General features: G+C 51.0%; 2 protein-coding genes across 5 annotated transcripts in view; both read left to right on the top strand.

Moving 5' to 3' along the window:
* Positions 1 to 3,735, top strand: part of LOC108921824 (serine/threonine-protein phosphatase 2A 55 kDa regulatory subunit B alpha isoform) — a 5,807-nt gene extending 2,072 nt beyond the window's left edge. Inside the window, 6 exon segments of the mRNA XM_074559726.1 lie at positions 1 to 48; positions 51 to 112; positions 1,330 to 1,569; positions 2,419 to 2,510; positions 3,463 to 3,632; positions 3,635 to 3,735. The exon segment at positions 1 to 48 is cut by the window's left edge and continues 9 nt beyond it. Coding sequence (XP_074415827.1) covers positions 1 to 48; positions 51 to 112; positions 1,330 to 1,569; positions 2,419 to 2,510; positions 3,463 to 3,632; positions 3,635 to 3,735 — 713 coding nt within the window.
* A 1,857-nt stretch (positions 3,736 to 5,592) lies between these two features.
* Positions 5,593 to 12,696, top strand: bnip3la (BCL2 interacting protein 3 like a). Of its 4 annotated transcripts, none has more exons than XM_018731757.2 (6): positions 5,593 to 5,687; positions 9,170 to 9,443; positions 10,090 to 10,171; positions 10,294 to 10,397; positions 10,614 to 10,763; positions 10,883 to 12,696. In XM_018731757.2, the coding sequence occupies exons 1-6, from the start codon at positions 5,633 to 5,635 to the stop codon at positions 10,929 to 10,931; spliced, it is 714 nt and encodes a 237-aa protein (XP_018587273.1). In that variant the 5' UTR covers positions 5,593 to 5,632; the 3' UTR covers positions 10,932 to 12,696. The 4 variants fall into 4 exon arrangements, with proteins under 4 accessions (XP_018587273.1, XP_018587274.1, XP_018587275.1 ...); XM_018731758.2 differs by lacking the exon at positions 5,593 to 5,687 and adding an exon at positions 6,042 to 6,177; XM_018731759.2 differs by lacking the exon at positions 5,593 to 5,687 and adding an exon at positions 6,203 to 6,255.
* Positions 12,697 to 15,671: the final 2,975 nt, after the last annotated feature.

Here is a 15,671-nt window from a genome sequence, read left to right on the forward strand (position 1 = left end):
GTTTGACCATAATGCTGTGGAAAATCGGCGAACGTGACAAGAGGCCCGAGACTACGACCTGAAGGAGGACGACGGGCGCTGCAGAAACCTATCCACAGTCACCACGCTGCGGGTGAGACAGTCACACTCGCCAAATGAGGGTAAATTATACATCCATCGCCGAGTGTCCGTTAAGGTCTCTCAGCCAGCTGTAAGAAGTAAAGTATATCCTTCCATTGCTGCAGCGTCACTTTGCCTCAGCTTGTGTCATTTTCTTTTCTTTAAAAATGGTGTCTCATTGCTATTAGTCCAGGTTTTATAATGCAGGATAGGTAGTTTTTACCTTAAACAAGGGAACTGCATCAGTACGTGGGGTTCGGACCCAGTGCCTTCATGTGGAACTACAAGCACTTGCTTTTTACCAGCACGACATGGGTCTGCTTGGCCAGCAAAGAGGCCAGATACATCAAGAAGAATAAGTGCTCTAAGCACTCATGGCAGGTACCTGAGGTTGTGTTCCGTGTTCGTTTTCTTACCACACCAGTTTACTCCTTCGAACAGGTGGCCCTTGACCTGCGGCCACGTGCGCTTCCGATGAGTTTGTCGCGGGTCGCAGACCGCCCCCCCATTGCCATACTACGGGAACGATGACGTGTGCCTCGCTGTTTGGCGGATCTGGGTTTGAGTCCTCCTCGGCGCCTTGCGATGGACTAGCGTCCCGTCCAGGGTGTACCCCGCACCCCTCCAGCCTTTCGCCCAATGTTGCCGGGAAGGCTCCGCTCAAGACAAGCGATTTTTGCCAATGGATGTATGGACTGCTAATGTGTGTGAGTGCTGCTTTGTATTGTAAGGCTCTGTTGTGCTGACATAGTGATAATATTTACTTTACATTTATTTATTTAGCAGATGCTTTTCTCCAAAGCAACTCAATGAACTCTGTGTACTGTTAACAGCCCACACACTTCATTCAGTTAATACAACTGAAGTACGGTATTTTCATGCTGCATTATTATTTTAACTTCCTTTGTGAAATGCGGTGGCTGACAGACACTCTTTCTTTGCTCAGTAAGTAACACGGAACCCTGTGTCACTGACAGCACACGATTCCCCAAATGCTGACACTCAAATAGTACATCGAGGTTGGATGTCTGTCGCAAGTCGAGGACCACCTGTATTGGGATTTGAATTTACTCTCACTTTAGCATTGTTTTTACACCCTTACTGTGGTACAGGTTCATGTCAATGATCAGCTGGGGTTTGGTGTGTTCCCTGAAAGTACAACAACCTGATTCCCCATGAGATTTGTACCCATAACCTTCCAAGTCTCAGTTTCAGCTGCTTCTGCCGCAGATGTTTAAGGTACGACTTCACAATGAGCGAATGCTGTTGCTCACCTTGGGGAGTCTCACCGAGTCCTGTTCTGCTTCAGTGTTTGAGGACCCGGAGGACCCCAGCAACCGCTCCTTCTTCTCCGAGATCATCTCCTCCGTCAAGTTCAGCCTTAACGGCTGCTACACGATGACCCGAGACTACCTGTCCGTCAAGATCTGGGAGCTGAACGTGGAGAAGCAGCCGCTGGAGACGTACCAGGTGAGGTCGTGCTTCAGCTGTAGTACCCTAGAGCAAGGTACTTTCCTTAAATTGCCCTAGTAAAATTACCCAAATATAGATATTTATAAATGAAATATATAAATACTTACAACCTAAAAGTTGTAAGTAGCTTAACACTGAACAGCACTTTGGAGAAAAGCCTCAGTTAAATGAGTGAATTTCATGTAAAAATGTTCCCCGAGTCAAACTGCATGGGACTCCAGTCTGTGCACTTCTACTAAGGCTCCACTGGATGGAGCTCTGGGACTGATCCTGCTTGAGATCCCCTGTTAACGCCACTGTGTGTGGGCTCATAAAGTGAGAGTGAAAGGAAATACCCTGCGAGGGCATGTCATCGTAGCTTCTTCCAGGGCTGTGTGTGAGAAACATCCCACGTTTGACGTGAGCTGCTGAGCCTGCAGGTTTGCTGCGGTCGGCTGCGACGGTCACTCCTCGCTCAGAGCAACCGGAGCGATGGTTGTGGCTTTACAGAGCTGAGCACCCAACAAGCTAATTCATGAGTCTGTGTAGGGCTAATGAATGTCACTGCAGTAAATCACGGTATGTCGGTGGCTCCGTCGCCTGATATGAACTACCCGGGGCATTCATCAGCCGCCTGCCATCAGTGAGATGTTCCCTACAGGTCAGATTTATAGAGACCTGTATAATAGTGAAAGTGCTGTTTGCTCTCTTCTGATCATCTTCAAAGTCCTATTTTGCAATTTAAAATCATCAGTTTATGATGCATAGATAATGCGCCGTGGGTTGTGATCTAGTTATGATCTGGAAATGATGCATGCACACCTCATTTATTGTTTAGACAACTGCTGTCATCTGTCCCTTGTGCAGGTTCACGAGTATCTGAGCAGTAAACTGTGCTCGATCTGCAAGAAGGACTGCATTTTTGACAAGTCTGGGTGCTGCTGGAACGGCAACGACAGGTGAGCAGCTGGGATGCACTGTCAGACACCCGGTTCGCATTACACCCTCCACAACTGCTTGCTCCACAACTTACTCCTGTCCCTTTCTTCTCAAGTGGCGGCTCCAAGCAGCCTAAATGCGGTTTTGTTTGTGCACCAGCTCCTCTACTTACAAACGCAGCTGTGCCTGAATTCTTGTTCATAACTCTAAAGGTTCCTTTACCACTATGTCCCAAACAGTAAAAGCTTAGTAACACAGATGTTTTTCAATTTATTCACTGGTTTGGTGCTGTAACAATCTGATAAAATTAGAATAAATTAAATTAACTCTAATGTTTTGAAGTTAAAATAATGCAGAAATATGAACTATGCTCTATGTTAATGTCATTCATGACCGCTGGCACTCAGTGTTTGTATCTTGGAAAGTTTGTAACTCCTCTGTAAGATGAGGATCCAGCGTACATAGATGGGCTTTAATATAGTTGGGAAACTGACAGCAGCATAGGGCTACACAGCCAGGTGCATTTCTTGGCTATGGCCCCACATCCCACAATGTCGTCTGCTGTAACCTCCGATTCCTGCTGCCCCATGTTGTGCTTGGTGGAGGTGGGGATGGAGCTGGCTGCGCCACTAAATGTCCGTGCGTCTGTGTGTGCGGGGCTCTTCTTATCACACAGGGGAACTTATCGCCACGGAGCAGGATGCACACACACCCTCTCGTTCGCCTCGTCCACTCCTCCGTGGATTGGTGCGACTAGGTCACAGACTTTCCAGGGGGCCGTGAGGTTGGGTTATCAGCTAGGCTGAACTGACTGACCTCAGATGGCTTTGGGTGCTAGGAGTACCAGTTTGTGGGGCAACAGGCTGTGGTGTCGACAGCACTGTTGGTAAATGCGGGGAAGGTTACACATTCACATCCCGGGAGGGCCCAGCTATGTACCCTTGGTGCAGTAAAAGTGGTCTCCCTCCATAGCATGGTCATGATGGGCTCCTACAGCAACTTCTTCCGGATGTTCGAGCACAGCCAGCGGCGGGATGTGACCCCGGAGGCATCACGGGAGAGCAACAAGCAGCATGTTGCGCTGACATCGCGCAGGGTGTGTGCAGGCGGCAAACGCAAGAAGGATGAGATCAGCGTGGACAGCCGGGGTTCGACAAGAAGATCTTGCACACTGTATGGCACCCACAGAACAACATCATCGCCGTGGCAACCACCAACAACCTTCACTGTTTCCAGGAAGGTTGAACTGGGGCCCAGGAGCAGTCACCCCCCTGCTCTCCATTGCTCCTTAGTCCAGAGTGGATGTCACACCTCCTTCATGCTTTGCACACCCTGCAAAGATGAGATTGGAGGTGGCATGGAGTGCTGCGGCCACTGAAACGTCCTGTGCCATTCATTGGTAATGTTCACACAATGATAAAAAATGGAAAGAGAGGGGATGACAAACCCCCCGCCCCCCGGAAACCTCAAGTCAGCAGTAGCAGACTTCCAACCGTGTTGCCACAGCATCCTCACTCTCTCTCTGACACTGACCTCAGCTGATGGGTTTCTTGGTGCGGTCGAGGGCCTTGCAGATTGCTTTCTGGGGCCCTAGTGTCCATAGGGCCGTCCGTCTGTGGGCCTAAACCCTGTCCTGCCCCAGGGGCACAGCATAACAACTGCCTTCTGCTTAACTGCCCAAGGTACAGAAGCCACCATTTTCCAGTCCTCTGTTCCTACGAAGGTTTTTTCCAGGTGTTTTGTGTTTATGTACAGATGTGAACAAATAATGGTTCCCAGTTTGATTTTACAATATTGGCGGTTTCATAGCGGTAAACGGATAATCGCTGTACTTCTATTTTTGTACGAATGCAATGACCCACCGCGTGCTCCTCTCGGACCAGCGATCTCCTGCCCAGTGGCATCGCTTTCTGCTCCAGAGCTACCTGGACTCTGCTGGTGGCGCTCTGATACGAAAGTCTTCTGTTGAAGATGAGAGGAGCAGAACCGGTGCAGCTGGGAAGAGTCCGGCAGGAGGCCGTCGGGTTCTGATACGAGCGTCCAAGGTTGGATTGCGTCCTCGACGACGTTGCCTGCTCATCTTAACCGTTTACGTGCCAGTGAGGACGGCCAACATTTACACCAAGGTACCCAGAGCCCCTCCGCTAAGAGTACCACGGTGCCCTCTGCGTGGGCGCGTGCACGTGAATACACCGCTCAGGTCCCGCGAGACGCAAGAGTGGGCCTGTCGGAGTCTCCGCTGAGTCGCGGCTCGCGCTCCGCTTGGCACGACAAACTTACGCCGCAACCAAGTTCGGTGAAGCAAAGGCCAAAACAGAGTAGGCAGGTGAATTACTGCGGCGAACAGACGCTTTCAAGCGCTGCGCTGCGGAGGGTCCCTCCACGTCCTCGTCTCCGCGCGGGGTTTGTTCTAGCGAGTCCAAGCTTTTGCCGAATTACCTGTTTCACACGTATCGTATTCAGATGAGGTTAACTGTCTAAGTAGAATCAGGAAAACACTAAAATGCTGTAAAACACTGTACAGCTCTGCGAATGGTGTAAACTGTGATTTTGGAAACGATGTCCCAATGGAGTCCAAGTACCGTGCTGAACTACGACTGTCTCTCGGAGCCACACGCACAAGAGGACTACGCATTTACCGACTTCTCCGACGCAAGCACGCGTTCACGGAGCGAGCGGCGTAGGTACCACGAGTGGCAGCCAAGAGAGCTTTAACTACTGTGCCACCTGCTGCTTTTGTGCTTAAAATGTGAGCCGTACGTATGGGAGGGCTGCTGGAGGTAAACTTGGACACAGAGGCCGTTACTCAGCCGTGTCCGCGTCCTTCCCGCGCAAATGAAATAATCAGTGAGCGTGACAAAGCCTTAGGGGTTCGCACGTGTCTCTTCGGCGCTCTGAAGTGACACTCGTTACATTTGGAATAATGAAGTAAAAGAGCTGTGGGATTTTTTGTTTGCGTGTATAAAACCTACAAGTCCTGTTTGTTAAAGAAACTGCCGAATCTTCCCCCCCCGCAACTGGCAGGCGGACCAGCGGCGCGGTGACATCACTTCGGCTCGGGTTACGCGCACGTACGGGAGAGGGGGGTGAGGGCGGGCTGCGCGCGCCGTGTTTACAGACGTGAGCGAGTCTCCGACGCAAGATGTCCGCCGCTGCAGTCGCGCAGCAAAACAACAACGAAGAGCCCGGTTTAAACGGTGCGTACCGTCGCAAACGAGGACAGAGCAGGATGCCGGAGGGCTGTTGGCCCTTTCGGTTACGCTAACGTGCGGTTGCGTTTCTCAGCGCCAGCCGTGCTGTGGTTTAACGCGCTTGTCTAGCGGACACAATTTTCCTCGGTTTCACTGGGGAGAGGGTGGGGGGGGCCAGACCGCTGGAGGGACGGACACGCTTGACTTGCGTGACAGTACTGTCCGCCAATAGCATTGCTCGCAGTGCGAGAAGGCGGGAGCTCGGTGCCTCAGCCGCTGGAGCGATTGCGCGAGTGACGGAAGGGAGACCAATCGGAGCGCCTGCGTGTTGTTGTCCTGACGAAGGGGCGGGGCTTCTCTGTGGCAAAACAAGGCGAGGACGGAGGGCCGGAGTTGTGCGCCGCCGAGGGATCGATTCTGTGCGTTTTCGGTAGCAAGAAACGCAACGTGCAGCTCCATGAAGGAGGAACGCTGCCTTTTACCTCTGTATAACGGCGTATGTGTCTCGTAGCGTCAGGTATTACCGTGAGTTTTCCGGAGGCAGCCACCGTGTTTGAGGTTCATCAGTTCTTATGTAAGTTGGCAGAGAAGAAGAGAGCAGATGAGCCTGAGGAGGAGGAGGATGATGATGATGATGGTGATGAGGAGGAGGAGGGCCTCTTCGGAAAACGAAATCTCTCATGAAATGATAACTTAGGAGCAAAGCACATGATCTAGATGCTCACGACGGTCTGTGGTTTTCCTCTGGCAGAGGAGCGGCTTTCCTCTGACCTCCTTCATTTTCACCCCGGCGTTGATCTTATTGTCGAATCTCTTTCACACCCCTGCAGCGCTTCGTGTAAGCGGCGGTGCTGCCGCACACGCCGTTCACGCACTTGGCGTGCCGACAGCTTCGATACACTTCAGCGTGACCGCTGACACATCTGCCTTTCGGGATGCCCGGGCGCGATCCGCACGATGCTTTCGCATTTGTTCTACCCCGGCGGTTCCATCCTGTCCTCCGAAAGTCCTTCTTCTACCCTAACGACGACGCGGCGTGTAAACGGGGCGTACCGTCGGGCCGAAGAGAGCGGTCGTCTGCCCGGACCCCGTGCGCTCGAAGCCCTGGAGGAGGTGGCGGCGAGCGCCGCTACCCTTTCGTAAGGGGAAAGGACACTTGAGGCCCGATTATGACCCCGCGCGTCATGTCAGGCTCCCGGCTTTGGGGCGGTCGGCTCCGAAGTCCCGGCCATTAATGCAAGCCGACATGTCGGCCAGGAAAAGAAATCCTTTTCAGGCTCCCTGACTGAGCCAACGACACGGCGCTCTAGGGCCTGGGCTTCTGGCCAGAAGGTTGTTGGTTCATGTCCCCGGACACGCTGTGTAGGAGACAAACTGGGGAAGGTGCCCCACCCAGACCAGCTCTTTACGTGTGTGCGCCTTGTGATATATGCGCTGCGCAGCCTTAAGCGTTCACTTGGCAAACCGCACACCAACAGAACGTCGATTTTGGGGTCTGTGGTTGAGGCACATTATTCATCAGCTTTACAGCATGGTTCAGGCCTTGGGTAATTATGTATTGTTTTCTTATAACAAAACTGTTGTAAATTTGTTTGTTATTATTTAACTGATGCAATTTTACATACAATGTCATTATTGATTGCTTCCGCTTAAAAGCCAGAAACTTCAGCCGTTTTTCCCCCTTGGCTGCCCTGGTAAGTGCTGTGTGTGTGTGTGTGTGTGTGTGTGTGTGTGTGTGTGTGTGTGTGTGTGTGTGTGTGTGTACACGTACGTATGTGTGTACAGGTGGTCCTCACATTATCAGAAGAGTCCCGTTCCAATCACCTCGTCGCAACCCCCTTATACTGTTTTGTACAAACCGGAAGGGCGTATAAAGAATTAACATGCGTGAATACTTTGTCGTATAATTGGGCTTTGTTGTATTTTGTCATTAATTTATACAATTATTCATGGTAAAGTAATACTAATTTGGAATAATATAAATAGTAGTAGTGTTACATTTTCATGCTGCACTGTTATTTTCACTTTCATTTGTAAGTGTGTAGCGCAGCCAGCCTGTGTTATCGCACAGCACACGCTGCGATTAGCGTTAGACGTACGGCTGAACTTCTACACTCAAAAATAGTGAGGGTGATGGAATGGCTCTCGTCAAGTTGCTTATGTTGTACTTTGAGAAGTACTTGTGTAAATAGTCCCTTTCCTCACATAAAACAGTTGATGCATTCTGTGCACTGACACTTTTAGGTGGATACTTGTTAGTTAGGCAGTCAAAACATAGTACTGACCAGGGAGGAAAGCAAGTGTCGTTTTAAATGCTCTCATCATCTTTTGTCCTATTTATAGCTGCCTTTGTTTTACCCTGTTACTGGACACCCTGTACTCTAAACTGTGCTTTTCATTTTGAAGAAGTGCTTCACAGCGGAGTGCTCCGTTTTCCTCGCAACACGTTGATCCTGGAAGACTCCTTTTCTTAAGCAAGAGTGGAGCTCAGAGTGTTTTATCTGCTTTGGAAGCACTGAACCCTTTTACTCAGTTTCACACGCTTTTGAGCTCGCAGCACTATTGACTGCGCTATGCGTGAACGAAACAGCAGTAGGTGAAACACACTCCCGAGAGGAAACGCACAGAAGCACTGAAAGAACGTGTCTTGCCTCTTTTTAAAGACCACACTTGTAATGTTTTTAAACTGTTTTAATCCAGCTGTTCTCATGCCAGTTGGCAGACAGCCTCTACTTTCCTATAAAAGCTCCTGATTGAAATAACACAATATTGACAAGCAGCTTTCATAACTTGTTTTTACCTTCAGTTTTTATCACCGTTTCCTTCATTGTACTGTGATGTACCGATGTACAAGGTGGCCTCAACGCTGCACAGTAAGTGCATTGCACTGGGACTGAACTGTTCCCTAGTGCAAAGGACTGGCATTCTTATATCAATTCTTTTTACACTCACTGCGGAAGTAAAATAACCGTGTAACGAGTAAAAATGTCTCCTCACTGGATCATAAGCCCGTTGTGTCACAAAGGATGTTTATTCTCATAGACTGTTGTCACGGTGTTTTGTTGTACTGAACCCTGTTATATGGTGGCTGTTTTGTTTTTCTTGTCTGCAAACCATCTACCATCCACACGGTGGCCTGCTGTGGAGTTGCCACAGTGATGTCCAGCTTCTGGAATGTTGAGCCCAGTTGTCATGGCAACCAGTTTACGCTTGCCAGCAGAGACAAAGGGTAGCGGTTCAGTCCAGAGAGGAACATCGGTCGCTGCTTTGGCTTGAGTGCACAGCTGATCCCTGCTGACCTGCAGAGCAAGTGTGCTGTAGCTGTCGTTCTCCGTGGTTACGGTTCGCACTAGTGATGTGACGTGGCTGGTGAACCCGGCTTTCCCAGTCTTTCTCCACTGTGAGGCGTTTCGCGACCCAAATTTGTGTTGGTATATGAACATAAAGATGATTGAACGTACCTCTGAACCTCTGCTCCCCTTTTGCAGGGTCCTGGGTTGAGCTGGAGATGAATGGGAACACACCTGTGAACATCCCCCTGTCAGCAGACTTGCCCCCATCAGCCTCTTCCTCGGGCAATGGAAACGAGGGGGAGGGGCCAGGTCAAATTGGTCTGGGGGTTTTGCCCGAGGACAAGGAGGAGAGCATGGCTGGTGGCCTGGAGCACGTGCCTTCGTCCTCTTCCATCCACAATGGCGACATGGAGAAGATCCTGTTGGACGCCCAACATGAGTCCAGCCAGAGCAGCTCTTCCTGTGACAGGTGTTTGGGGTGGGGGGCGACCGCCTATAAGACAGGAGTGGATGGAGGAGTGGGTGTCTGAGACCCACGGAGCAGAGGAGGGAAGGGTGCAGAGAAGGAGTGAAAGATAAAGGGAGCTCTTCACTACAGCTGTTCCATGGGAGATGGGCTGGACTGTCGCCCAGGGCTTCCCACACACATATAACTGGACCTCTTCCATTCCAAGGCTCTTCAAGCCTCAGGGGCTTCAGTTACCATGGTTTCATACTACTGCTGGAATGTTTCTACTGAAAAATGAAATGCTTTTACAGATGAAAATATGAAATACTCAATGCTCCTCTAACTTCACTGTGCCAGAACAGGATTTATGACGAACACATGCAAATGTTACCAGTGAGACGGAAAAGCTCATGAACTGCTGCAATTTCAATCGTATGCCAGATATTCCAAATTTTATATTACAAAAGCAGTTGCTAACCCCATACTAGATATGGTTTCGACTGGGAAATACCCTCATTAATAAATGTTAATGGAAGTAGGAAGTGAGACCGTCCAGAACATTTCATTGCATCCTGATAGTTATGTTACAGTTATAGTTAATGTCGTGTAACTGTTATCATGCAGTCGTCAGGTGGCTTTAAACAAATATTTTTCCGCCTGTACACAGTCCTCCTCGACCCCACAGCCCCGATCGAAATGACGGTCAGATCACTTTCGACGTGGAGATGCCCAGCAGAAGAGAGAGCCAGGTACACCTTTCCGACGAGGCACACTACAAACCCTGGCACCACACCATGTGATTGACTCCACCCAGTCATTTCCCCTCTCGCTCTCGCTCGCTCTCTCTCGCTCTCCCTCTCTCTCTCTCCAGTCAGAAGAAGTTCTGGAGAAGGAGCAAGAGGAGGACCTCCTGATGATCAAGGGTCCTGACTGGTTGGTGGACTGGTCCAGCCGACCTGAAAACATCCCCCCAAAGTGAGTCCAGCCTTCCCAGCCAGGGTTAGCAGTTCAGTTTTCCAGGGGCAGTTCCTGGGGGGCCCTCGAAGCTGCTGGCTTCACGCGCTTCATCTCAGACTGTCGCCACAACAGTCGCCATGGCTCTGCGACTTTCTGCTTGTGCGAGCGCTGCTGTTCCTCAGGGTCAGTGTGATTGAGGACCACACGTCACTCAGGACACTTCCTTCTCCCCAGGGAATTCCACTTCCGGCACCCCCGGCGGTCACTCACGCTCAGCATGAGGAAGACTGGTGCCATGAAGAAAGGGGGCGTCTTCTCTGCCGAGTTCCTCAAAGTTTTCATTCCCTCGCTGCTCCTGTCTCACATCCTGGCGCTTGGATTGGGGTGGGTGTGTCACACACAAAAATGCCACATGCGTGCGTGCACACACACAGACACATGTACATGCAGAGCATCTGCCACATCTACAGAGCCTCCCTGATGCGCGTCTCCTTTCTCTGCAGGGTTTACATTGGGAAGAGGCTGACCACGCCCTCCACCAGCTCCTTCTGAAGAAGACCTGAATAAGTGCCTGGGATCCATTGACTCATCATGTTGGAGTGTCACCCCCTGCCCCCAAGGCCTCCCCTCTCCTTCTTTTGGTCTCCCCTTCACTCTCGTTCTTCCATCTGAACCTTGGAGCCTCGGGCTGTTTGCTCTGCCTTCCTCTCTCCGTTTCTCTGTGCCTCCGCCTCTTCATGGGAGAGGCTCCTTAGCCACTCCTCGGACCATGCCCCTGTACCCCTCCTGAGCCTCCGCCACCTGAGGGAAGGGCCCTCAGCCAGTCCTAAAGCCACACCTCCTCCTGTTCCCCTCTGTCCCCATCCCCGACACCCTGGGATGTCACAGTGTGTGGAGTGTTAGCACCATGATGTTCAATGTGTTGTAAATTTGACATGTCTCTGTTTTTCCCTTTGCTTTTTGGGGAACATCCCCCCCGCCCCCTCCACACTCCGGCACAGCCAGCCTTGGACTCGGTTGGGGGGGGGGTTGTGTGCTGGACACAGTCTGAACGCCACCCTTCCTCTCATTGGTCCATCTCTGAGTGCGGTCAGGAACGCACACTGCAAACCCTGACTGGCTCTTTTTTTGACAGTTATAGAACCTGGGAGCACAAGAAAACTTGGGGGTAAATGCAGGTAAACGCGAGGGTGCTGTTAGTATAAACACCAGGGGTAGGGTAAGTGCTGTTGAGGGCAGTAGAGGAGGGTATGGAAGTGGTTTACCATGGCCTTCTTCCACGTGTGTTTGGGTCGAGAACACAGGAGAACATGCTAAGTCCACACAGTCTGAGCTGGATACAAACCTATGTCCACATGAGCTTTTACCCCCTGCACCACCATGTTGGATTATTATTATTATTATTATTATTATTATTATTGTCAGTGCTGTTGTTGTCAGGGCTGTTGGAAGTTTTGTTTTCTGGATTTGTTTGAAGCTGCGTCCACTCGTGACAACTTGTCCCGCTGGGGCTGAGCTGATAGGTCGTTACACTCTGTCTTGATGGCCGAACTTGATTGTGATCCCCTTCCTCTCAAGAGCCAGGGGTCCGAGCCCCTTCCCATTTAGGAATAGCTGCTTCCTGAATGCTTGTTGCCATGGTTCCCGGTGGAGAGGGGCAGGTTACTTGACTTCAGCATACCCTGTCGCTCCTGTTCGCCTGTCCCTCGCCGGTCACTCCATCCCTTCTAAGGTCCTCGTCTGCTGTGTCTCGCTGTTCCCGCTAAACTCTCACTCATCCTTCCCATGTGCCTCCTCTGCCTTCCACAGTCTGCACAGACACCGAGGTTCTGGAAAGCTCCTGTGACACGGGGTGGTCCCTGTGGGCTCAGCGTTGGTCTTCGTGATCACGTTTCTGTTTTGCTCTGAGCATATTGCTCTGCTCAGCCGACAGTTTTCACTTTGGTTTGTGTGTTGCTTTGCGCCGCTGTCGCTACCCTTTCCCTGTGTGCCCTGCCCTCTCAGTTTTCTGCTGTATCTCACTGTGACCTCTCCTGTAGCAGAGACTCAGTAGACTGGCCACGAGGAGGCGCTGTGGGCTGAGTATACTGGGGTGGGGGGCAGTTGTGTAGGGGCAGTGAGGGGTGGGGCTTCAGGGACACAGAGGCTCGCTGCTGCTGCTTCTCTGCTTTCTTTGTGACACCTGGAAAAGCGGAAGGAGACACTCTGCTCCCAGGGAGTATCTCCTTCTCGCAGTTATATTATTATTATATTAGTAAGTTAAAATCAGTTGTTTTCTCTTGAATTGGAAACAAGAAATTAAAGTTTTAAAATGTAAGTGTGGTATCTTTTTTTCTTTAATTTTCTGATGTTTCAAAGTCTTGTTTTGGCTTCACCAACTCTGACCTCACTCTGTATGGAGGGGATCACAATGAAGAGGAGTGGGTGGGTGGCTAAGGTCTGATGAATGCATGTTTGTGCCAGGTGGACACTGTCAAATGACATGTTGCAGGGGTGCCTGTGTGGCGATCCCTCTTGGTCATGAGGGGAAGCACTGATGTTGGACACAGATGTAGGTGTGACTTGGTGCCACGAATCCAACAGATGCTTTGAAATTTGAACCTGTAACCATGGAAACAGACAGTTTGTATCCATTCCTTTGAACTGGGGGCTTTGGTTCAGGCATATTCGGCTGAAGGGTATTGGGGGTAACATGAAGGGTTCTAGTGGCGGTGTGACGGCTAACATGAAGTGTATGGGGGTATGGCGGGGTGCTGTGATTGGGTTCCACAGGTATGAACAGTAGTACGAGGGGTTATGAGGGGTACAAGGGTGGTAGGGTGCACTTTGGGAAGCACTTCTCCCTCAAGTGAAGCCCGTTCCTGTTCCCCCCCCCCTTTTTTTCTGAATCCTTACACTGATAAAAATGGCAGGTTCCTCTGTCACCGTGGCAACAGCATCATCAGGTCCACGCTGCAGCTAGATTCACAAGCTTTTCATATGAGCATGAACTTTTACTGGAGTAATATTTGCACTGTGTCAGGGTGTTCGTGGCCCAGCGTGGTGTCACCTGGCTGTGCAGTGTCTACACAGTAACCTCTGAACTCATTATGTGTGTTTCCTGGTGGTGGGGCCTCTGGTGCCCTTCCCTGTGGAGCAGCAGTTTGTTGTTCACACCCTGAACAATGGAATGAATGGAACGAGGCCAGCAAAGTGATGTAGTTCTCATTTTGTTCTAGAAAGGGTTGGGTTTTCTCCTCTGAGCCACATCCTGAAGGCTTCGTCACCGTGGTAAGAGGTCACTGACAAGCACTTTTACTGTCCGGAGGAACAGGAGATGCTTAAGGCGGCTCTCCAGCTTGAGAGAAATACGGAAACGGGCATACAGTTTGCTTTTCGGCCATAGTCAGATGGGGGGTTTAAGACACCGAGGCAGGCAGGGAAGGGGGCAGAGTCCAGGATGAGCCAGCCGCAGCTGGGGCTAATTGCAACCTCTATTTCTCCCACCCTGGACCAGCCAGTAGGGAGATGAGAGAGAGAGCCACGATCCTGACCACAACCACGAAGCACCGTCCCTGTCTACCAGTTCGTCTTTCTCTCACACACAAGTACCTTGACACAGCAGCTATCAGGCCTGTTCCTTGAACGTTACACAAGAAACACCCGCAATACTGGACATTTCACATTGGCAGCTGGCAGTCATTCGCTCCACCGCCCCTTTGCCATTTTTCTACCACGAGGGCATTTACCAGTGCTGTCCCTGTGTGTCAGGGTTCGGAGCAGCACGGGACACGCGTGTTCATGTCCTTACCAGTGTTCGGTCTTGAGCTCTGCAGTGTGACAGAGAACAAGGTGGACAACGAGTCCTCTGAGTCCTGGCCGTTTCTGCAGTGGTTTCAGTGACGACACTTGGGCCGTTGGACATGGACGCAGAGTGAAGGCTGCTCCGGTCGGCCGTGCGTCTGCGCCGTCTCACCCGTTTCGGGGCCCTTTGGTGACGCACAGACATCAGCTCTTCATTTACATTTATTCCTTTAGCTCAAAGTTTTATCCTAAGTGACTTACAGTGTTAAGGTACTTTTAATTATAATTATATATATCCATTTATAGAGCTGAGTAATTTTACTGGAGCGAGTTAGGGTAAGTACCTTGCTCACAGGTACCACAGCCAGAGATGAGATTCAAACCTGCAACATTTGGGTCCAAAGGCAGCAGATCTAACCACCACACTACCAGCTCGTCATTGCCCAGTGTCACCACCAGGGGGTGTAGTGATCAAGCAACTCCTATCCTGGAATCACTGGGCACGAGGCGAGGAGGAGTACATGCTGGACATGCTGGATGGGATGGCAGTCCATCACAGGACAGCCACGCAAACGCTGCAGGTTGACACGAAACACGTCTCTTTGGACTGCGGGAGGAAAGGCACTCAAATGCGGAGGAGCTTTCGAACCCATGCCGACACGTTCCCGCAGTCCACGTGTCACGAGGCACCAGTGCGCCACCTACGGATGGTTTAGTGACCTAAACAATTTCATTCCACTGTAGGGGAACCACTCGGGCAGCTTCAGGGAAACGCCCCACCGTGTCAGCCAGGACGCGAACGTTTCGCTCCTTGTCGAGCGGTTTGGGCCGGAGCCCCCGCTACCCGACTCGATTACAGCAAGGAATCTCCACGGGGAGGATAAGGCGTGGTAAAGTGCTACTCAGACGTGGCTTCCGAACCCTGTGCCGCGTTCGCCGACCTCACGCTTGATAAAATATGTATCTGGTAGAACTGTACACCCATGTGGATGTGCTCTGCCCTGTAGTGGCCACTCGCAAGACTGATGACGCTTCTTGCTTGCCTTGCGACCGCGGCACACGTTCCTCGCATAACGGGGTTAATGTAAATTCATTTTCATGTACGGCACCGATTAACAGCAGCATCTTCTATAATATTCTTAGCAAAAACTATTTCTAGCTCATCTTCAACTCGTTTTCCTTCCGTATTATGAACGACAACGATAATGATGAGAACGATGAGTAACCACTTGCCTAATGCATTAATTATTCGGTTCACACTTTTTAAATGATGCTTTAAGAATGATGTTGGTTTAGCTGCCTTTCGAACACCGAACGCCTCTGCTCCGTTGCAACAGTGCTCGAACTCGGGTACGACTGCAACAGCCGCGCCAGGCGAGCGTGGTGTGTGAACCGAAGGCGGGTGGTCGTCCCGAGAGCGTCTTGGGCACTCGGAAGAACGCGCACGCACGTCCGTGTCCTCTTGACCCAGACCCAACTCTCCTCATGCCGCTTTGCACAGCGGCGCTC

The sequence above is a fragment of the Scleropages formosus genome, chromosome 17 (genome assembly GCF_900964775.1).
Source record: "Scleropages formosus chromosome 17, fSclFor1.1, whole genome shotgun sequence".
Taxonomy (NCBI): domain Eukaryota; kingdom Metazoa; phylum Chordata; class Actinopteri; order Osteoglossiformes; family Osteoglossidae; genus Scleropages; species Scleropages formosus.